The 19,779-nt window shown below is 35.3% G+C and overlaps 2 protein-coding genes across 2 annotated transcripts; one reads left to right on the forward strand and one right to left on the reverse strand.

Moving 5' to 3' along the window:
* The first annotated feature begins 12 nt into the window (after positions 1 to 12).
* LOC136820150 (uncharacterized) lies at positions 13 to 2,834 on the forward strand. Its single transcript, XM_067076389.1, has 6 exons — positions 13 to 140; positions 419 to 597; positions 826 to 928; positions 1,334 to 1,663; positions 1,828 to 1,945; positions 2,785 to 2,834. The coding sequence occupies exons 1-6, from the start codon at positions 75 to 77 to the stop codon at positions 2,832 to 2,834; spliced, it is 846 nt and encodes a 281-aa protein (XP_066932490.1). The 5' UTR covers positions 13 to 74.
* A 12,746-nt stretch (positions 2,835 to 15,580) lies between these two features.
* On the reverse strand, positions 15,581 to 17,238 carry LOC136820151 (microsomal glutathione S-transferase 1-like). Its single transcript, XM_067076391.1, has 3 exons — positions 17,045 to 17,238; positions 16,559 to 16,650; positions 15,581 to 16,029 (listed from the first exon to the last, which is right to left on the reverse strand). The coding sequence occupies exons 1-3, from the start codon at positions 17,171 to 17,173 to the stop codon at positions 15,789 to 15,791; spliced, it is 462 nt and encodes a 153-aa protein (XP_066932492.1). The 5' UTR covers positions 17,174 to 17,238; the 3' UTR covers positions 15,581 to 15,788.
* Positions 17,239 to 19,779: the final 2,541 nt, after the last annotated feature.

Consider the following 19,779-nt stretch of genomic DNA (forward strand, 5'->3'; position numbering starts at 1 on the left):
CATCGTCCCCAAACAACTTTGGATGCTTGATAAGCGAAGGTGTATTTTTAACATGGGACCATTTTAGAAAGCATATGCCAGGCTCTTCATCTACATCCTTTTTGGAATCATTGAATGATTTGACATTACATTTTGGAAGGGTAAATATGTTAAACATCACTTTCGTGTAGAGTAGTACTAGGGAACTTCTGTTATATTGCTAATTGTACAATCAAAAGGAATTTTTTTTTGCTTTGAAATCGACAATGAAAGAAATTTCAATTTAAAATTAATTCCAAAAATTAAAACTAAGTTCTAACAATGGAGGATTGTTTTTTTAACAAAATATAATTTGATTTTCTCGTTTATATAGTGATCTGTGCAAATTTTACATGGTTACTATTATTTCAAACCTTTTTATTTCTTCTATCATCTGTAGCAAGGAAGAATAGTGCATTCATCCTTTTCTCAGGCATTTAAACAATGGAACTTTGCAAAATATGAATTGGAAATGAGTCAGGGAATGGACTGGATGAAATGCCCTTGCTGTTCTATCAAACAACACGCTTGTCATGTCGATGGTAATTGTAAACTTTACCGGTACAAAAATTCAGGAAGGTAGGTCTAATCTATTCTAGACTTTAGCATTTTGATATTACTAATTTTATGAATTGATTATTTAGGATGATGATTATGATAATGATAATGGAATCTTTCATGATAATAAAGTAGAAACAATATGATTTGGATTTTTGATTGGATTGGGGATTCTATGTTTTTGGTCTACTTTATTTGTTTTACTTTATCGGTAATTTATCTATATAACAATAAGTAATATAATTTCAGTCGACGTCGAGAATCTTATTATGAGGAATCATTCATCGCTGAAGATAAGAAAGTTGACAACTTTATATCATCACTTCAACTTACAAAAGGCAAAGCTTTGAAGGTAATTAAATGTTCTAATTCAATGTTTCAAATCAAAACATTAAGGCTTTCGTTTTGAACTTTGAAATTCATGATTTAATAGCTCATCACCTATTTTTTGTTGCAACCTCTACAAAACTGTTAAGTCTAGAGGTTTTATAGGTCACCAAGATTCTGACTTACACACAATTTGAACTTGTCATACCCGTTTTTTTGAATTTACTTTCTCCTGTAAATTGGCCAATATGTTATTTACGTTACTTGTATGCCGGATGTACAAAATAAACCATTTTGATTAGCTTAAACATTTCCAACACAGCAGACCTAAAATACACTGGCTCTGTTTTTAGTCCGAAATTTAAGAGTGAAAGTTTTCGGAAAATCTTTATAACAACATCTTTTACTCTATTTTGCAAATTCATTTCAGTCCTTTACAGATACAACTTGTGGAGGAGAATGGTCGGCTGCTAGAAATATCGAGAGAAAAAAGAAATCAGTTGACTACACTGGTCTTTATGTTGCCAGTTGCCGCCACCAATACGGACTTAAATCAGTCAACATGAAACGGGGGGAAATATATGCTTATCCAGCTTATCTATTAACAACGTTCATACTACCAAACAATGTTGAATATATGTTCGCGGATGTTATGTGCAAACTTTGGACGTACCTTTGCAAAGTTGACTCGGACCTGCCATCAAAAATAAAAGGTGCTCTCAGTGTAATGCACGCTAAAGGCCACAATCTTAATTGCCAGGTACTTACTTTTTGATCATATGATTGTTGAAAGAAATAGTGAATATAGGAGTTTCGTGCCTTCTTTGCTTATCAGCTACAACCCGAGACAGACTCAAATAACTAGCTTCTTGGAATATAAATATAAATTTGCTATTATGTAATATTTAACATTGTTTTTCCCAGGTCAATTGGGACGGTGAGTGGATACAAGGGACTGGAAAATCAACCGGGGAAGAATGCGAACAGTTGTTTTCTTACCTTTCAAGATGTGCTAACACGACAAAGTATCAGACGCCAGAAAGTTAGATTTATTCTTTACTTCACTTTTAATGCTTTTTGATTTAAACAGTATGCTGACTAGTTTTCACATCCCTTTATTGTCCATTTCTTTCCAAATCTATACTAGCATCAGTGCTGTGTAATAGAACTCTGAATAAACATCTTATAAAACGGTGGAATGTAACGCATTGTTTTTGTTTCGGAAAACAAGTGATGTTCCAGCCATGTCCGCAAAGGCTCGAAGAAAAGCCATATTATTGCTTTCTGCGGACATAGTTAGAACATCAGAAATCAATGAAAACTCAGCAAGTTGTTTATCCAGAGATCTACCGGGTGCACCAAAAAAAGTATGTATACATGTTTGTCGAATGACTGTGAAAAAAACTTTTTTTCCATGTTGAAATTCAAAAAATCATCAAACAGCGAGCAAAGTTTTTTTGAAATAACTTTCGAACTACTTTTTCAAATTTAATTTATGATAGTTCAAAATTGAAGTTAAAAGCATCCTCTATACGATAAAAAAAGAATGAAAAAAAATTTAAATCCTGAAGCTCACAATATCTCGACAAACCTGTATTTTTTTTTTGGGTGCACCCGGTATTATACATCCTTGTTAGTTTTCTGGATGTGTCAACTTTTAGCAAATCATCAGAATGGTATCAATTCATCCTAACGTTGACATATTTAACGTATTTCTTTTTATAAAATATAATGCATTCAAGCATACTGAGACACAGATTTTACCACTTTAAATAATAACACTATTGCTTTAAAACAGTAGATGATAAGCATGTAGCAGAAGAGACTTTCCTAAAGAAACTCAGAAAATTGTAATAAATCAATTTTGCGTACTTATTATAGATCGTGAAGAAACACTCACTGAAATGACAAAATTGTCCCCCTTTTCTTAGGGAGGGGGGACACCATTTGCACAAAATATAGCTCTTTTGAATTATGACTTTTGCTAGGAGTTGACTGGAAAGAATATTCAGACAATTTTTCAACACTTGATTGTACCAGGTCAGGTACCAAATCAAAGTTGGTTTGTGAAACAAACAGAACATACTTTTTAAAATCACCTAATCGTCAAATAAGAGCTACAATTTATTTTCCAGGGTAAGAATCATTTTTTCCTCTGGAAATCTCATATTTTTCCAATTGCCTCCTCATATAGTTTGGTTTTCGTTTACCTGGTTGGCTGTTTTTATTGTATACATTTTTAAGACCTTGGAAGTTTGGTAAAATACACAGTGAGATGTTCTAGTTCTAGTTGTATAATTATTTGTATTAGGTCAATAATGCCTAATCTCACAAGCCCTAAATTTTATATAAAAAGTTCAAAATGAAATTTTTTAAGATATAATGGGTAAAATATGTGCACTTTATTTATAGACAGTTACAAACATTATAATAAAAATAAATTAGCTAGCAATTTCAGTAGGGTTTCTTAGCTTGTGCCATTATTATCCAACAAAAAGGTTTTCTTTTGACATGTTACCATATGTTCAACACCAAACTGGAATATATTCATTGACTAGTCCGATATTATTCTAGTGTTGGTTGTTTTAGAGGAGACAAGAACGACATGATTCTTCCAGGAGAGGATGTTTGATATTACTACACCACGTTTTCTTTGCTTGTATTTATCAATAGTTCACCATGAACTTTGTAGTTTGCATTTTTCTTTTGCTTTTTATTCTAAGGGTAGAAAAATGAAAATTAGCCCTAACAAAACTGTGAGTTCTTTTAAAATTTTAAAGGATCTATTGTTGACCTAAAGTTCTCAATAATTGTACTGTAGATAGCATAGCCCTATCACCATCACCTCCCTAAACTAAACTATGCCCCCTATTTCATAGTAGGTAGCCTTAGCTTTTGTGGACACCTTTTATATTTAATGCGCTTGAATAGATACAGAAACACCCTAACACATTAAAAACTTTATAATTACTAAATTCAGAAGGGAGTTAGCCCCCCCTATTGTAGAACAACCTTCTCCCTTTCTGAGTTTCAGAATTGCATTTGCTAATGCAAAGGAGTATACACAGTGCACTATTGTTTCCTTTCATTTTCTTAAAATAGACTCACAAAAGCATAAACACTCTTTGAACACAAAAGGTTTTCCTTGAGTTCTGATGAAAGAACTATCTGCATAAAATCAGCTTTTTTCCTGAAACAATTCTAGTTTCATAGAGACATACAGTGAAAAGGTGAATTTTAAAAAAAATGGGTCTTTCTGTAAGCAATAGATAGGTAATTAGATTATTGACTTAATAAATACCGTAGATAATCCTATCTCCGTCACCTAATTCCAACAGGCCTATTTAAGAAACTTTTAAAGGCTATTTCCTTTTTTTAGATATTTTTTACATTTCTGGATTTTTGCAGGGACTTAATTTTGTGGATAGGGCCAAAATCCGTGAAATCTGCAAAATTTTATCCCATTAAAGTATTAGGGAAGAGATGTTTTTGGCCTTTTTGTCAACATTTATCACATGAAAATTTTGCAAATTTCAGTATTTTTACTATTTAGGATACTTTAACGGGGGAATCAAAATTTTACCTTCCCTCAGCCAAAAATGTGTTTGTTTATCTCCAATTTATTTTCACAAAACGGTGGAGCACACATGTTTTCCGGCAAAATCTTAATACAGGAAAATGTATTGCAACAATTGACCATTCTGCTCAAAATTGCTTCATTTGAAAATTCTTCATTGTTTTAAGTTGTGCCTGGACTCCCCATCATGGTACCCACCCCACTTTTTAGATGCCCCCAACAAATGAAGGTGCCCTTAAGAATTTGCTCTTGGTCAGGTGTTCCTATTCACCAGCCAGGCAGTGCGAGAAGAGCATATGATGAATGCCTTGTATATAGTTCAATGTATAGACCTTTTTTCAAAGAGGCCACCCTGGAGAAAAACAATGATAAAACCATGCATAATTATTACAATATGCATGATACAGTATTCATGCATGGCTCTATCATTGTTTTTATGGCTGGACTACATAATTATTCAATAGGACGTCCTCTTTGAAAAAAGGTCTATTATAGTTCAATCATGTAATAAAGGTTTTTATATGACTATTATTGTATTTTTATATGTAGCAACTTCGGGCCTGATGTTACTTAAATTTATAGATATAGATAGATAAAAGCTTTGTTGTTATGCTAGTAAAATGGAAGCATATGAAGAAAAAAAAACTGGAAAAGAAAAACAAAAATGGGAAACTATCAGAAACTATAGATCCGTTTCAATGTTTTGATTTTTCGCGTTTGTATGCGCATGCGCCAAAATAGTTACGGTTTTTCAGAGGCAGAAAACACGAAGCGCTCGCTGGAAAAAGGCAGTTTTGATTTATCATTCAAAATCTCTTCATCAGAATTTCATGAAATTTTAGTATAAGAATCCTATATAGTTATTAGATAACATACTAAAATTTCTATTCAAAATTCCTTCTAGACCCTGAGAAAATTAACATAAACTGCGTGCCTCCAGCTAATGTTGTTGTCCTTTTTGCCTCTGAAAGTCGGGCCGTTTTGCGGGTCGTAACGACACGATGTAAACATGTGACATCACATGAAACGTGCCTATGGCTATGGGCTAAAAAATTCAGAGCAGATACTTAGGTACCCCCAATGAACATGTAACCCCATAAATTTGCTAAATTTTAACCCCCAACACATTACTTGGCCTAGGTCTAGGTGCCCTAGGACACTGGCAACGCATGAGGTCAAGTGTTTTGTCTGGTGTCAAAAAATACCCTTTTGTACACCGGACGCATTTGTCTGCCATTTATTGCTCAATCTGTTTTTTTTTTCATAGGCAAACACTAGATTCAAAAAAGCGTTCACCGTTCAATAAATAAATCACAAATAATAGTGGCCACACACGTTTCAAAGAATAATGTGCACCGGACACACCATACTTCTGTAAGGTCGTAAGTCTGGTGTAGGGGTTGTCTGGCAGGAAAAAGTATCCTCATTTGACACCGGACAACATCCGCTATAGACCTTTTTTCAAAGAGGCCACCCTGTTGAATAATTATGTAGTCCAGCAGAAAAACAATGATAAAACTACGCATAATTATTACAATATGCATGATACAGTAATTATGCATGGCTCTATCATTGTTTTTATGGCTGGACTACATAATTACTCAACAGGACGTCCTTTTTGAAAAAAGGTCTATAACTGGTGTTTCCAGGTTCCTGGTGCCCTTTATACGGTCCCGACAAAAAACACAACACAAGGCTAATTCGTCAGATGGTATAACATTGGTGTCTTTTTATAGCTTTAGAGGAGCTTTACGTGGTTTCAGCCCACTTTTCAGGTGCCCCCTTTGAGCATGGTGCCCCCAGCAATTTAGGTTCCCTTGAAAAATTGCTTTGAGTTAGGTACCCCTATTCAGCAGATAATTTCTTTGAATTGACACTTTTTGTTATTTTGTCATTCCCTAAAATCATGCTCACGCATGAACGCCTGCTAATAAGCTTTGTTGTTATGCTATAAAGATGGCGGCTGTAAATCAAAACAATCACATTAGAAAAATATAGCAAAAGATGGCGTGATGGGAAACGAAAGAAAAATTGGATGGGAAACTAGGAACTGGGGTAAAAAAATTCAATAATTTGAAATATTTTGAAATATTAGATTTGGAAAATATAACCAGTCCCCAGAGCCTCCATCAAGACAGCTAGGTACCCTTAATGAATAGGTAACCCCAAAGAATTGCAAGGCCCCCCCCTCTACTAACCTGGCCTAGGTGCCCTTCAGATTTCTGGGGGGGGCTGATACCATGGCTTTAGCAGCCGTACCAATAGAAAATATCACCAACTGAATTTCAGGTATTATTACGGGTCAGGAAATTTAAAGCAAGCTAATTTCTCAGGACCACAGTAGTTGTAGTAGGTATAAAATATGTATATACAAACATGTAAAAAGTTCATCCAAACCAAGAGTAAAATCATATCATGGTTCATTATAAAACAAAAAATAAAACACCTTGTACAGTACATTTTTACATAGGACAGGTCAGTGTTTCTCTACCCTGTGAAGTCAACAAACAAAATTATACCGTCCCCACGTGTACACAAAACAAAAGGCAAATTCGTCAGATGAGATGACGTTTATTTTTCATTATTGTGTAGAGCTTTATAGAGCATGAGAAATTAACTAGCTATAAATTTCTGAAAAAAACATTTATATATGATCAATTATGATGAAAGAAGTTTCATAAATGACAATAATGAACGTCAAAAATATGACAGTGTACTAGCATTACAGTATAATACAGAACAGGTCAGGCCAGGCATCATGGCATGGGCGGGCATCAATCAGGACATTCAGTTATCTTTTTAGCCATTTTTTCTCCAGTTGCCAGTTTGTTTCCTATTAATTTGTTCATATTGTATAACAACAGAGAATCCATTAGCTAGCTTTGTAAATAGACCTTTTCGCCTTTGCGTCCGCCATATTGAATTGTATGCAAAAATACAGGAACGAAAATGCCGTGGTTGGATTTAGTTGGAATGTATGTAAAACATATGCAAGTTTACACAAAGATTAAAAAGACAACAAAGCATCTTATAAATAAATATTATAATCATTAGAACAATAAAAGATGGAATTTCTTAATCCAAAAGGAAATATTTGCAGAACAACAAAAGCCTTTTAGGAATTTGTTCTTAAAGACATTGCATATTCTGTTTTCATGCCATTAAGAAATTCCACGAAGACGGAGTACACACATCAAACTTTCAAAACACGCAAACTGAAAGCAGTAATTATGACGTCACACTTTATCAATGTTTTGATTTGATCATTTGGCGGCTCTATTCCCAGGAGAATAATTTGCCGTCAGCCGAATAAGGATTGTTTTTTACCTTCGCGGGTGATTTTTCAGTTTAAATTCTGTCTAATGTTATGGTCTTTTGAAGTGCTTGTTCTAAGAGATGAGTGAATATAATTGTTTTTAGTTTTGAAGAGAAGCAAATTTAATCTTTCTTCTACAAGATTACACTTTAATATAATGCCAATTATGCATGTGAGTTTTTATTTAATACTTTCTTTTTGCATATGTTTTGCATACTTTCTAAGGGAATTTCACCACGGCAATTCGGCAACCATAATTTTTGCATACAATTCAATATGGCGGACGCAAAGGCGAAAAGGTCTATGCAATCATTCAGAGCCAGGCTACCAGAACCCATAGCATAATCTGGGAAAATTCTAGTTGTCATCAACCATCCTGATGTTTTTTTTCCGCAGAAATTCTAAGTCCCGAATAGCATGGATATTAAATTTACAGACCAGAATAAACTCACGACGTAAGGCAACCTCGTTCCCAGCGTACTATCGGTTTTTTCGACGTTTACTGATGGGTGCCAGAAACTACCCTGGAATTGTCTAGTTTTCAAACGCGTAAAATTACGTAATCCAAAATGAAAACGTCAGATTTCATTTGTTCTTTGACTTTGAAGCCATTAAAGTGTAGTACATCTTTCTAATGTCAAATCATTTTATGACGTAGTGTTCCCCTCTCTCAGAGGGGGGACTCGACCAGCCAGTTCCAGGGTGTTCTCTGGGATACACGGGCACGTCTAGCGTAACCACGTTACACGATTGGATACTGTACCAAACTTCGTAAACCATTGGAGGCTGCTATTTATGTATTTCTTTTTCTTCTTCTAATAAAAGCGAGAACATTTTATTTTAAACATAGTTTTTATTTAGATGTAATATTTTTGGATGCAAATATCATACCAAAGTTCAATGGTGATAAATAGATAGATAGATAGATAGATGTGCCCTCCGATAGCATTCGGAATGGGTCCTACCCACGTGAGAGAGTAGGAGTCACAGCGCTGACAGACATCGCGACCTTACAGTTGCGAGCTGGCTAAGCCATGACGTATACCGTGACACTCGAACGACACTGGGAGAGCAATGCTCACGCGAGGCCGAACCTCGTGAGTGCCACAGCACGACACGATGCCTTTAACATCTACCCATACTCTTGTATCAGAGTAATGGTACCCAATTCCCCTCACATGGCATGGGTTGACCCGGGCGAAGGTACATTCACTTGCCAAGTGAATCGTAGTAACACGGTGGGTATCGAACCTGGGCGGAGTCAAGTATGATAACCACTATACCACTAATGGTGATAAAAGAGATTTAAATAGGCCTAATTTAAATTTTAAAAAAAGTAAACTTTTGTAAGAAGCAAAGCAATTCAACATGGTGCTGCATGCGAAAAAAGTCGAAAGCAAATATTTATTGCCTTAAAAAGGTTAAGAAAAAACTTTAAGGTAGAATATCTTACTGTAAGTATCCCAAAGCAAGGTGATACGTTTTGATGAAAAATATTAAGTTGTGTGTGCCGCTTTGGGCAACCCCTTTTCTCTGGTCTCGCTGGTCTGTAAATTTAATATCCAGGCTATTCGGGACTTAGAATTTATGCGAAAAAAAAACAACAGGATGGTTGATGACAACTAGAATTTTAGGGCTGAACGGCCCTGGTCGGACCGAACTGGAACTACTAGATTGCTTCTCTCAGGCTTCTCAAAAGAGTAATAATACCACAGGCTAAATCTAAGAGCGAGTTTTAGAGAAGAACGCTGTTTTTATGTACACCCTTAAAACCGCAGTTCAATATCTTTACGGTATACATAAAAATTGTTAAAATCGACATTTTATGTACATCATAAAATATGTTGTGCGTATGTGTTGAAATAATTTATCTAACTCTAATTATTAGTACGAGTCCATGATCACGAATTTCTGATTTTCCTCTAATTTAGTACGATAAAGGTCAAATTTTCCTCTAATTATAGTACGAATAGTAAAAATAAACGAATTTTTTTTGTTTCAAAGACACTTCAAAGACAAGGAGGTATGGAGATACCAGCTGATTTCATTTTCAAAACGGTCAATGCAAAACTTTACAGTCAAATGAGAGAGAAAGTTCTCAAGGAACTGGAAACTTTTGAAGAAAAGAGAAAAGTTGGTCAAAATAAGAGTTTGAAAAAGAAAGAAAAAATAAATAAAAAGTACCAAAAAGTGTGTTTTTAATTTTTCAACCCCTAATTTAATACGATTTGATATCTCTTTTACTCTAATTATTAGTACGACAATCAACGTCAATTTCCAAGGTATTTTATTTCCTCTTATTATTAGTACGACCCCTTCAAAATAATTATTTTTTCCGGAGGATTAAATTAGAAGAATGACGGTACAGCGCCACGTCCCCGTCTGTCGTCAAGGTCAGTGCCCCCCCCCGGGTTGAGCATCTAAACTCTAGCCTTCAACTACATCCCATTGATTCTAACCTTCACAAAACATACTGTAAGTAGCACTGAGTAGCACAAGATCTGTTCATTGTGTAATCTAAAAATGCGATCTAAGCAAAAAATATTGAAGACTTCATGATGACATAGATTTGCTAATTATACATGCAAGCCAATTAAATAATTAAAGACCAAAGTCCAGAATTATGCTTCCATATTTCATAATTCTCATAATTCTCATATGCATACTCTTGTGTGCTCAATTGTATAGGGGGGGGATCATTTTGCAATTTTTGGAAAAAAATCACCCCCTATATCATTTTTCAATGACCCCCCCCTATTTTAAAATGACCTTTATGCTACGAAGTGCCAAAATTGGTCAAAAACCTTCCATTTCCTAGGGAATTTTAGCAAAATCGGGTCAATAGCACTTAATTATGACCCCCTTCATTTTGTTGATTTTTATCCTCCTACAATTAAGCACACAAGAGTAAGCACATTTCTTCTATGTGAAAAATTTAAAGGTTCTAAAAAATCTTTCAAAATTTTGAAAATTAATACAAATTTGCGATGTAATTTTTTATGTCAACATCATGTTTCTAAAACCCATGGCAAATTGCAAGGTGACGTGTATATCTGAGCCAAAATTCCCCCCCCCCCTTGACGTTTTACGACCCTATGAAAGCCTATTTTCCCATTTTTCAGCAAAATTCTTCGAACTTTAATGGGACTTTGGTCCAAATTAATTATGACCCTGTTAGAAACTTATATTTTAGTATTTCGTAATTTTTAAACTCAAAATATTTAGACTGTTTCATTGTTATTCTACCTCAGAGAGAGAGTCATGACTCGCACATACCTTCCACCCATTTCGCCCCTCCCCCTCCACCCATTTCTCCCCCCCTCCACACCCATTTCTCCCCCCTCCACCACCCTGGGTTCCCAAGACTTTAAAACCACGAGATAATACTTTTAATAGGTTAAAAAGACTTTTATGGTTGTAATTTTTTAATCATTTCTCCTAAATGCCAGTATACACTACAGGCACTGAGTACACTTGGAATTTGTAATATTAAATCACAAACTAGGAAATAAATGAATGAAACTTAAACATCCAAACTCCTGAGAGCAAAATCCTTCCCTGAAAAAAAACTTTCAAACAAACGTGTCACCAACTTCAAAAGCTTTCTTTCAGACAGACAAATCTCAAATTTACAAAATTTTATCGTTTTGCTTGCATTGAATATGTCCTCTATATTGGCTCAGGTTACATTCTCAACATAAACAAAAACTTTTATCTTGTAAATAGAAATCAGAGTCACTTGATGGTAAATTCTTTATTGAGAGATGGACTTCAGTTTAGTGCATACACGTTTTTCTATAAGAACAGACTATGGAAAAAAGTGTATGGACCACAGTAGTATTAGCAAAGAAACCTTCACATAAAAGTGTAGAGGATTTTTCTTTCAATTTAAAAGTGCTGAGTGCGCAAATAATAGAAGAATTTCTAGATCTACCGGGTGTCTCTGAAAAAACTTTCCCCTGTTTGATTCAAAATTGCGAAAAAGTGAAAAAATATATTAGCTTGATTTTTTCGAAATCGTTTAGAGGAGGGTTTAACTTAAATTTTGGTATATCAAACTTTAAAATTGCTTCATTAGACCAAAAGTTATGACAAAAAGAGTAAAAATTCTTTTTTCAAAAAGAGCGCAAAAAGACGAAAAAACAGGGTATCAAATCTTTTGTTAGAAAAAAAGACACTCAAACTTTCTCTTCTGCACTCAAATAGACTCGCTAAGCTTTGGAAACTTTTGGAAAAATTTTAATAAAAGTTTGTTGCTTGTTTAAACTTCATGCTCATTAATGAATCCAAAAGGAGCTCTAAATTGGCAATAAAAATCATTAAAAACGAATAATAAAACAAAAAAAGATGCACAGAAGTTCAAAAGTAAAACTTTACTCTCAATAAAGTACAGTGTTTTCTTGTCTAATTTGATACCCTGTTTTTTCGTCTTTTTGCGCTCTTTTTGAAAACAATTTTTTTACTATTTTTGTCATAACTTTTGATCCAATGAAGCAATTTTAAAGTTTGATATACCAAAATTTCAGCTAAGCCCTCCTCTAAACGATTTCCAAAAAATTAAGCTAATATATTTTTTCACTTTTTCGCAATTTCGAATCAAACAGGGGGAAGTTTTTTCAGAGACACCCGGTAACTCTCCAAATTTAAAAATAACTAAGACAAAAATTCCCTAATTGTTACATATAACCATTTATGTTTTCAAATAAAAAATAACGTGCTACAAAAAGTATTTTCTCCGGTCAAAGCTGATCCTTTATCTTCATTCTTTTTCAAAGGAATGCTTGTAAGGTAAAAATGGCCATGACACAATTCACGGTCATGCTCACGAAGAAAGACAAAGCACGTGCTGGTTGTGGAACTTGGCCCAGGTAAACAATAGAATGTACTATTCTGGATCCAGTGAAAATACGGAAAAGCAAGATGGCGGTAGAAGCTGCAGGATTTGTTGCGACGTAGAACAAGCCAACCAAAACAAACGGGATGATGTTTTCCATGTCATTCAAATGAACTCTGAAATTAAAGAAAAATCAGGGGTAAAGAATGCGTTAGTTTTTGAAAGAGTCGAGTCAGGTTTTTTGAAAATTTGGTGACAAAGATTTGATCAAATTCTTTTTAGACGAGCAAGCAGGGATCCTCCTTAGCTGAACATTCCTTCCCACACCCCTGTCTCGCAGCCTCGGTGGAACTCTTTTCCTCAGCGGGGATAAAAATTCTTATTAAAATCCCAATGGGGATAGAAATTTTATTGGTCAATTGCCAGCGGGTCCGCTAAACAGGGGTGTCTTCCCATTGCCACCGTTAAAGGTATTCCCTGTGAGCAGTCAAGGTCAGAAAAAAGTTTCACAATTTCGTTGAAGGGAGGGACAGAAAAGTTGCTCTTTCTTATTGTAGTGGTGCATATCATGAAAAGTGGTGTACACTTACGATCTGTGTCGTTCAACCACATCATCATTTTTGATAACTTTCAATTTTCCTGATGGATCGTTCATTTTGATATCTTCGGGTGTGGAAAAACTCTGGTGAATGAAAAAGAATTAGGTTTTGGGTTGAGAACAAGGTCACATGTGTTAACTTCAGGTATGGGAGATAGAATTATTTTGTATCATTTTAATCGGGTCGCAAACCTTGAAACTTAGCAGGCCCGTCGGAAGCGGGGAGACTGGTGAGACTTCAGTCTCCCCATTTTTGAGCAATTGAGATTTTTTTCTTAATTTTCTAGCGAATTTTATCTCCTTTTGACCTTTCAGCTTCCCCACTTTAACGGTTGTTCCGCCGGACAAAATGGACAAAATTAGTCACAAAATGGTGAAAGTAAGAACATGTTTAGAATGCTTTTAGGCTCAAAACCACTCAAAGAACATCCGAAGGCTCCAAACTATTTTGAGCCTCATTGTTCTTAATAAAGCTTATATACCTTTCTTGTGATTCGTCTATATGGAACACTCAACTGGACCACAAACATTTTCAAGATGACAACCATTGCATAAAAACCAAATTATTTGAAGACCGGATTGTCCATGGATAATAAAGTTGCGTCTGCCATCTTGAATTGTCTTTTAATTGCGTGTTTTATAGATTTTATATTTAACAGACTAAGAATTGAAATAATAAACAGTCAGCCAGCTAGCAAGATGCACCTGGAAGATTTCCGTCTCTTTATAATCCAAACATAGCTCTGTGGAATACAACAATACACCCCCTCTCAAAGACCCACTGGGATCCTTTCCCAATGGAAAAATTGGCAAAAATATCGTCCTTTATGCTACGAAGTGCCAAAATTGGTCAAAAACCTTCCATTTCCTATGGAATTTTAGCAAAATCGGGTCAATAGCACTTAATCATGACCCCCTTCATTTGTTGATTTTTATCCCCCTACAATTAAGCACACAAGAGTAAGCACATTTCTTCTATGTGAAAAATTTAAAGGTTCTAAAAAATCTTTCAAAATTTTGAAAATTAATACAAATTTGCGATGTAATTTTTTATGTCAACATCATGTTTCTAAACCCATGGCAAATTGCAAGGTGACGTGTATATCTGAGCCAAAATTTTCCCCCCTTGACGTTTTACGACACTATGAAAGCCTATTTTCCCATTTTTCAGCAAAATTCTTCGAACTTTAATGGGACTTTGGTCCAAATTAATTATGACCCTGTTAGAAACTTATATTTTAGTATTTCGTAATTTTTTAACTCAAAAATTTTAGACTGTTTTATTGTTATTCTATCCCAGTGAGAGACTTATGACTCGCACATACCCTCCACCCATTTCTCCACCCCCCCCTCCACCCATTTCTCCCCCCCCCTCCACTCATCCCCCCTCCACCCTGGGTCCCAAAGACTATAATTCGACGACAACAGCTCAAATTGAATATCGCCGGACGGGAAACAGCAGGAATTTGTTAAAACTAAGAAGAAAACAAAACATTAAGCTAATAAAGAATAACTCTCCTTGGGCCAAATTTCGGCGAATATAAAAAACAGTGCTTTAATAAAGACGGTGGCGGGTGAAATTGACCTTCGTGTTGGAATGATGAGAAGGACTATAATTTTGGCTTATGGAGATTAATTTCACATAAATGATCGGTATAATTTCCCTCAAAATTTGTTATATTTCCTCTCCCTCCACCCCGGGTTCCCGAGACTTTAAAACCACGAGATAATACTTTTAATAGGTTAGAAAAGACTTTTATGGTTGTAATTGTTAAATCATTTCTCCTAAATGCCAGTATACACTACAGGAGTAAAGTTGGAATTCGAAATATCAAATCACAAACTAGGAAATAAATGAATGAAACTTAAGCATGCGAACTCCTGAAAGAAAAATCCTTCCCTGAAAAAAACTTTCAAACAAACGTGTCACCAACTTCAAAAGCTTTCTTTCAGACAGACAAATCTCAAGATTACAAAATTTTATCGTTTTGCTTGCATTGAATATATCCTCTATATTGGCTCAGTTTACATTCTCAACATAAACAAAAACTTTTATTTTGTAAATAGAAATCAGAGTCACTTGAAGGTAAAAATTTTATTGAGATATGGATATTTGGTGCATGTACGTTTTTTTTTATAAGAACAGACTATATAAGAGCAAGAGCATAAGGCTTCGATGGCAAAAATATCAAGAAGAAGTTAAGAACACTTTTCATAAAATGGTGAAAATAAGAATATGTTCGGAAGATTTTTAAGCTTGAAAATCAATCCCCCCCAAAGGCTTGAAAAGATTTGGATGTTCTTATAAAGAGTGTTAGACCACAGCAGGATTAACAAAGGAACCTTAACATAAAAGTGTAGAAGATTTTTCTTTCAATTTAAAAAGTGCTGAGTGCGCAAATAATAGAAGAATTTCTAGATCTGACACTCCAAATTTAAAAATAACTAAGACAAAAATTCCCTAATTGTTACATAAAACCATTTATGCTTTCAAATAAAAAAAACGTGCTACAAAAAGTTTTTTCTCCGGTCAAAGTCGATTCTTTAGCTTCATTCTTTTTCAAAGGAATGCTTGTAAGGTAAAAATGGCCATGACACAATTCACAATCATGCTCACGAAGAAAGACAAAGCACGTGCTGGTTGTGGAACTTGGCCCAGGTAAACAATCGAATGTACTATTCTGGATCCAGTGAAAATACGGAAAAGCAAGATGGCGGTAGAAGCTGCAGGATTTGTTGCAACGTAGAATAAACCAACCAGCACAAAGGGGATGATATTTTCCATGTCATTTAAATGAGCTCTGAAATTAAAGAAAAATCAGGGGTAAAGAATGCGTTAGTTTTTGAAAGAGTCGAGTCAGGTCTCTCAAATTCCTTTTAGACGAGCAAGGGATCCTCCTTAGCTGAACATTCCTTCCCACACCCCTGTCTCGCAGCCCCGGTGGAACTCTTTTCCTCAGTGCCTATTAAAATCCCAATGGGGATAGAAATTCTATTGTTCAAAGGTTAAATCCACTGGGGATGGTTTTGGAGTGAAATTTTTAATCATTGAATTCCGAGTGGGGATGAAATCTAAGTCAATTTCCCAGTGGGGCTGAAATTCCAGGGTATATTCCTAACGGTGACGAAATTTTTGCCAGATTTTTCAGTGGGGCTGGGGTCCCAACGGGTCCGTGAGACAGGGGTGTCTTCCCATTGCCACCGTTAAAGGTATTCCCTGTGAGCAGTCAAGGTCAGAAAAAAGTTTCACAATTTCGTTGAAGGGAGGGACAGAACAGTTGCTCTTTCTTATTGTAGTGGTGCATATCATGAAAAGTGGTGTACACTTACGATCTGTGTCGTTCAACCACATCATCATTTTTGATAACTTTCAATTTTCCTGATGGATCGTTCATTTTGATATCTTCGGGTGTGGAAAAACTCTGGTGAATGAAAAAGAATTAGGTTTGGGTTGAACAAGGTCACGTGTGCTAACTTCAGGTATGGGAGATAATTATTTTATGTCATTTTAATAGAGTCGCAAACCTTGAAACTTAGCAGGCCAGGCGGAAGCGGGGAGACTGGGGAGACTTCAGTCTCCCCATTTTCGAGTAAATGAGATTTTTTTCTTAATTTTCTAGCGAATTTTATCTCATTTTGACCTTTCAGCTTCCCCACTCTAACGGTTGTTCCGCCGGACAAAATGGACAAAATTAGTCACAAAATGGTGAACATAAGAACATATTACGAATACTTTTAGGCTTAAAACTCTAATAATTAAAAACATCCAAAGGCTCCAAACTATTATGAGCCTCATTGTTCTTAAAAAGATTATACCTTTCTTGTGATTCGTCTATATGGAACACTCAACTGGACCACAAACATTTTTAAGATGACAACCATTGCATAAAAACCAAATGCTTTGAAGACAGGATTGTCCATGGATAATAAAGTTGCGTCTGTCATCTTGAATTGTCTTTTAATTGCGTGTTTTATAGATTTTATATTTAACAGACTAGGAATTGAAAGAATTAATAGTCAGCCAGCTAGCAATATACCATGAAAGTTTTCCGTTTCTATAATCCTAACAGAGCTCTGTGGAAGACAACAATCTAGACCAAATAACATGGTTTGTTACTATTGCTAATTTCGACATGATTTCTTTTAAAAAATGCACTTAGAAAAAGCACTTGAATAATATTCAGTCTGTCGACACTGTTTAGAAGTCCGTCACATCGGGCAGCTTTGGGCATATGTTTACAGAAAAAAACTGTCTTCCTTTCTATAATAAAAACTATGAAAATTGTACACTGCTCCTGGCAGGTGTCGTGGGGGGCACATTTGCATTTTAGGGAAAGGCATAAGTGGTGAGGGCCATACATGATTTGGCCCAAAGGATGAATGGTTGAGATTTGGAGTCCAATCAGGTTTGCTACATGGCTCACGCCAAGATTTGGAAAGTTAAGAGGGGCCAGAAATATTGTGCCAATGCTCCCTCGACCACCATCTCGGTGCTGGGGTACTTTAGTAAAAAGTGGTACGGTGATGTTCCACTGGTCATGGTACCTTTTTTCACCTCCTACTCTAGGTAGGGTCACATAAACACCGAAATAGAAAAACCAGTTCCTCATAGGGTACGTATTCTTCCCAACGGGACGAAATTTTGACCAAATTTTCCAGTGGAGCTGAATTCCAAGCGGGTCTGTGACACAAGGGCCTGCTACTGCAACTTTCTAATAAAAGAAAAGTTTTACTTCCAGTCTTCATTCAAGACAAGGGGCCCTACCAGCAGAAAAATCTGAAGTGCAAATAAAAACGGATTGTTAAGATGCACTAGATCTCGTAGCAATCTTCAAATATTCCAATATTTCAATCTACCAAAAGATACTCATATGTTCAAAAACGATCTCTCTAAAACTACTATACTATTACTTGATAAAGACAAACGTCGCATGCACAACTGTGTTTTTAATGTTCACCTAAAACTACAATAATATGGATTTTAATAAAAATTCAAATTAAGCCACGTCAAAGGTAATGGTAAAATGTAAAGAGAATGGATTAGATGAAATAGAAAACTTCATATATCCCTTACATTCTTACATAGCAGTCTTTGGGCGTTGAATCAACGTATGTACCATCTGACGACCTGAACCAATTAAATCTACAGATTCTAAATGTTATCTACAGCTACAACCACAGGGACACAGTGACTATTACCGTGCAAGTGATATACACGCTTTTTTATATAAAATGGTGTTTTTTTCATTTCATCATGGATATTCTTAACTTTTTAGGAAAAATCATCCGAAAATATTCTTACAGCATTCTTGTTAGATTAGGATCGACATTTAACCTAAATGTAACATTAATACATACCTGAAGTATGAAATAGCATTTTTGTGAAAGTATGAGCCGTTCTTAGTAAGTAAATAAGTATTAAAGCTTTTAGAAATAGAAATATTATTCTTGATTTTTACTTCAAACTTTTTAACGCTTTAGATAAGAACAGGATAAGAACAATTTGAGGCTCAAAGTGCCAAAAAAATAAGAACAGTCAAGCCTCAGCAAAATTTTAATGGTTCTTATATGTGAATTAATCGCGAGGCTCCTCATCGTCCATTGAAATCAACTGACGCTCGATTTGAAACATGACCATGTATTGACCGATGCCCTAGGCTTGGCCTCATTGAAAGATTGTACCAGTACAGTTATTCCAAACTTTCACCCTATCACAACAAAATCATTTTAATAAGAAGGCTTCATACCTTACTTTTGCAAAAAAGTTATCGCATTTATTTTCATTTTAGAGCATCGCGTTGTACGGTCACATATAATTAGCAGAGAGAGAGAGAGAGAAAGGGGGATATATGAAGGTCCTATTTACATGACATGACAATTTTGTTAAATGATCCAAAAAGTTTAAGGGTTTTAAACTGACAGCAATGATACATTTTACAATTTGACACATAATCTAATATACACAAAAACTGAGATATCGAAATAAGACCCTATAACAGTTTGATTGGGAAAGATTTGTCTTATAAAAAAATAATCCGAAGTGTAGACTGTGCCTAAACAATTCATCAATACATTTTGTGAAAACGAATGTCTTGTTATTACATTCAATGACCCAGACATAATTGTTCAGTTTTGTCTCATAAAACAACCATAATATCGTCCAAAGTCAAACGGGTTTGGATAATCAAGACCTCATATCGCATTTGAATAATCGAGGCAATTTAACAATTTAACATTTTTCTATAAACATATTCTCGGAACCTTGTATGTTCGTAGATTAGATTGAGCCATTCACTGCTCATGTGTTACTGATAGAGGAAACGATGACGGGTTTTTCTCATTCGAATTCAAGCTTCAGTAACGGTTATAGTCCGTCCAGTAACATCTAGATGGTCGTGATAACGACTTACAGTATTGAATATAGATCTGGGTTACCCTGTTGATATAACATTCAAATAATGTCCACTAAACGTCCAAAACGTGCCAGTTACATTCGATGATATGATCAAACCATGTTGTATGTCCATTGGGCTAAAGTTGGCTCTCCCTCT

Source organism: Clytia hemisphaerica, unplaced genomic scaffold (assembly GCF_902728285.1).
Source record: "Clytia hemisphaerica strain Z4C2 unplaced genomic scaffold, Clytia hemisphaerica genome assembly, whole genome shotgun sequence".
Taxonomy (NCBI): domain Eukaryota; kingdom Metazoa; phylum Cnidaria; class Hydrozoa; order Leptothecata; family Clytiidae; genus Clytia; species Clytia hemisphaerica.

Bases quoted from the DNA above. Each gene is read 5' to 3' on its own strand.
- LOC136820150 (XM_067076389.1), top strand. From the start codon at position 75: ATGCCAGGCTCTTCATCTACATCCTTTTTGGAATCATTGAATGATTTG. The intron at 929-1,333 runs GTAATTAAATGT...AATTCATTTCAG, and splicing joins CAAAAGGCAAAGCTTTGAAG to TCCTTTACAGATACAACTTG. The intron at 1,946-2,784 runs GTTAGATTTATT...TACTTATTATAG, and splicing joins AAAGTATCAGACGCCAGAAA to ATCGTGAAGAAACACTCACT.
- LOC136820151 (XM_067076391.1), bottom strand. From the start codon at position 17,173: ATGACAGACGCAACTTTATTATCCATGGACAATCCTGTCTTCAAAGCA. The intron at 16,651-17,044 runs GTATAATCTTTT...TTCATTCACCAG, and splicing joins ATAGACGAATCACAAGAAAG to AGTTTTTCCACACCCGAAGA. The intron at 16,030-16,558 runs GTAAGTGTACAC...CTTTAATTTCAG, and splicing joins GTGGTTGAACGACACAGATC to AGCTCATTTAAATGACATGG.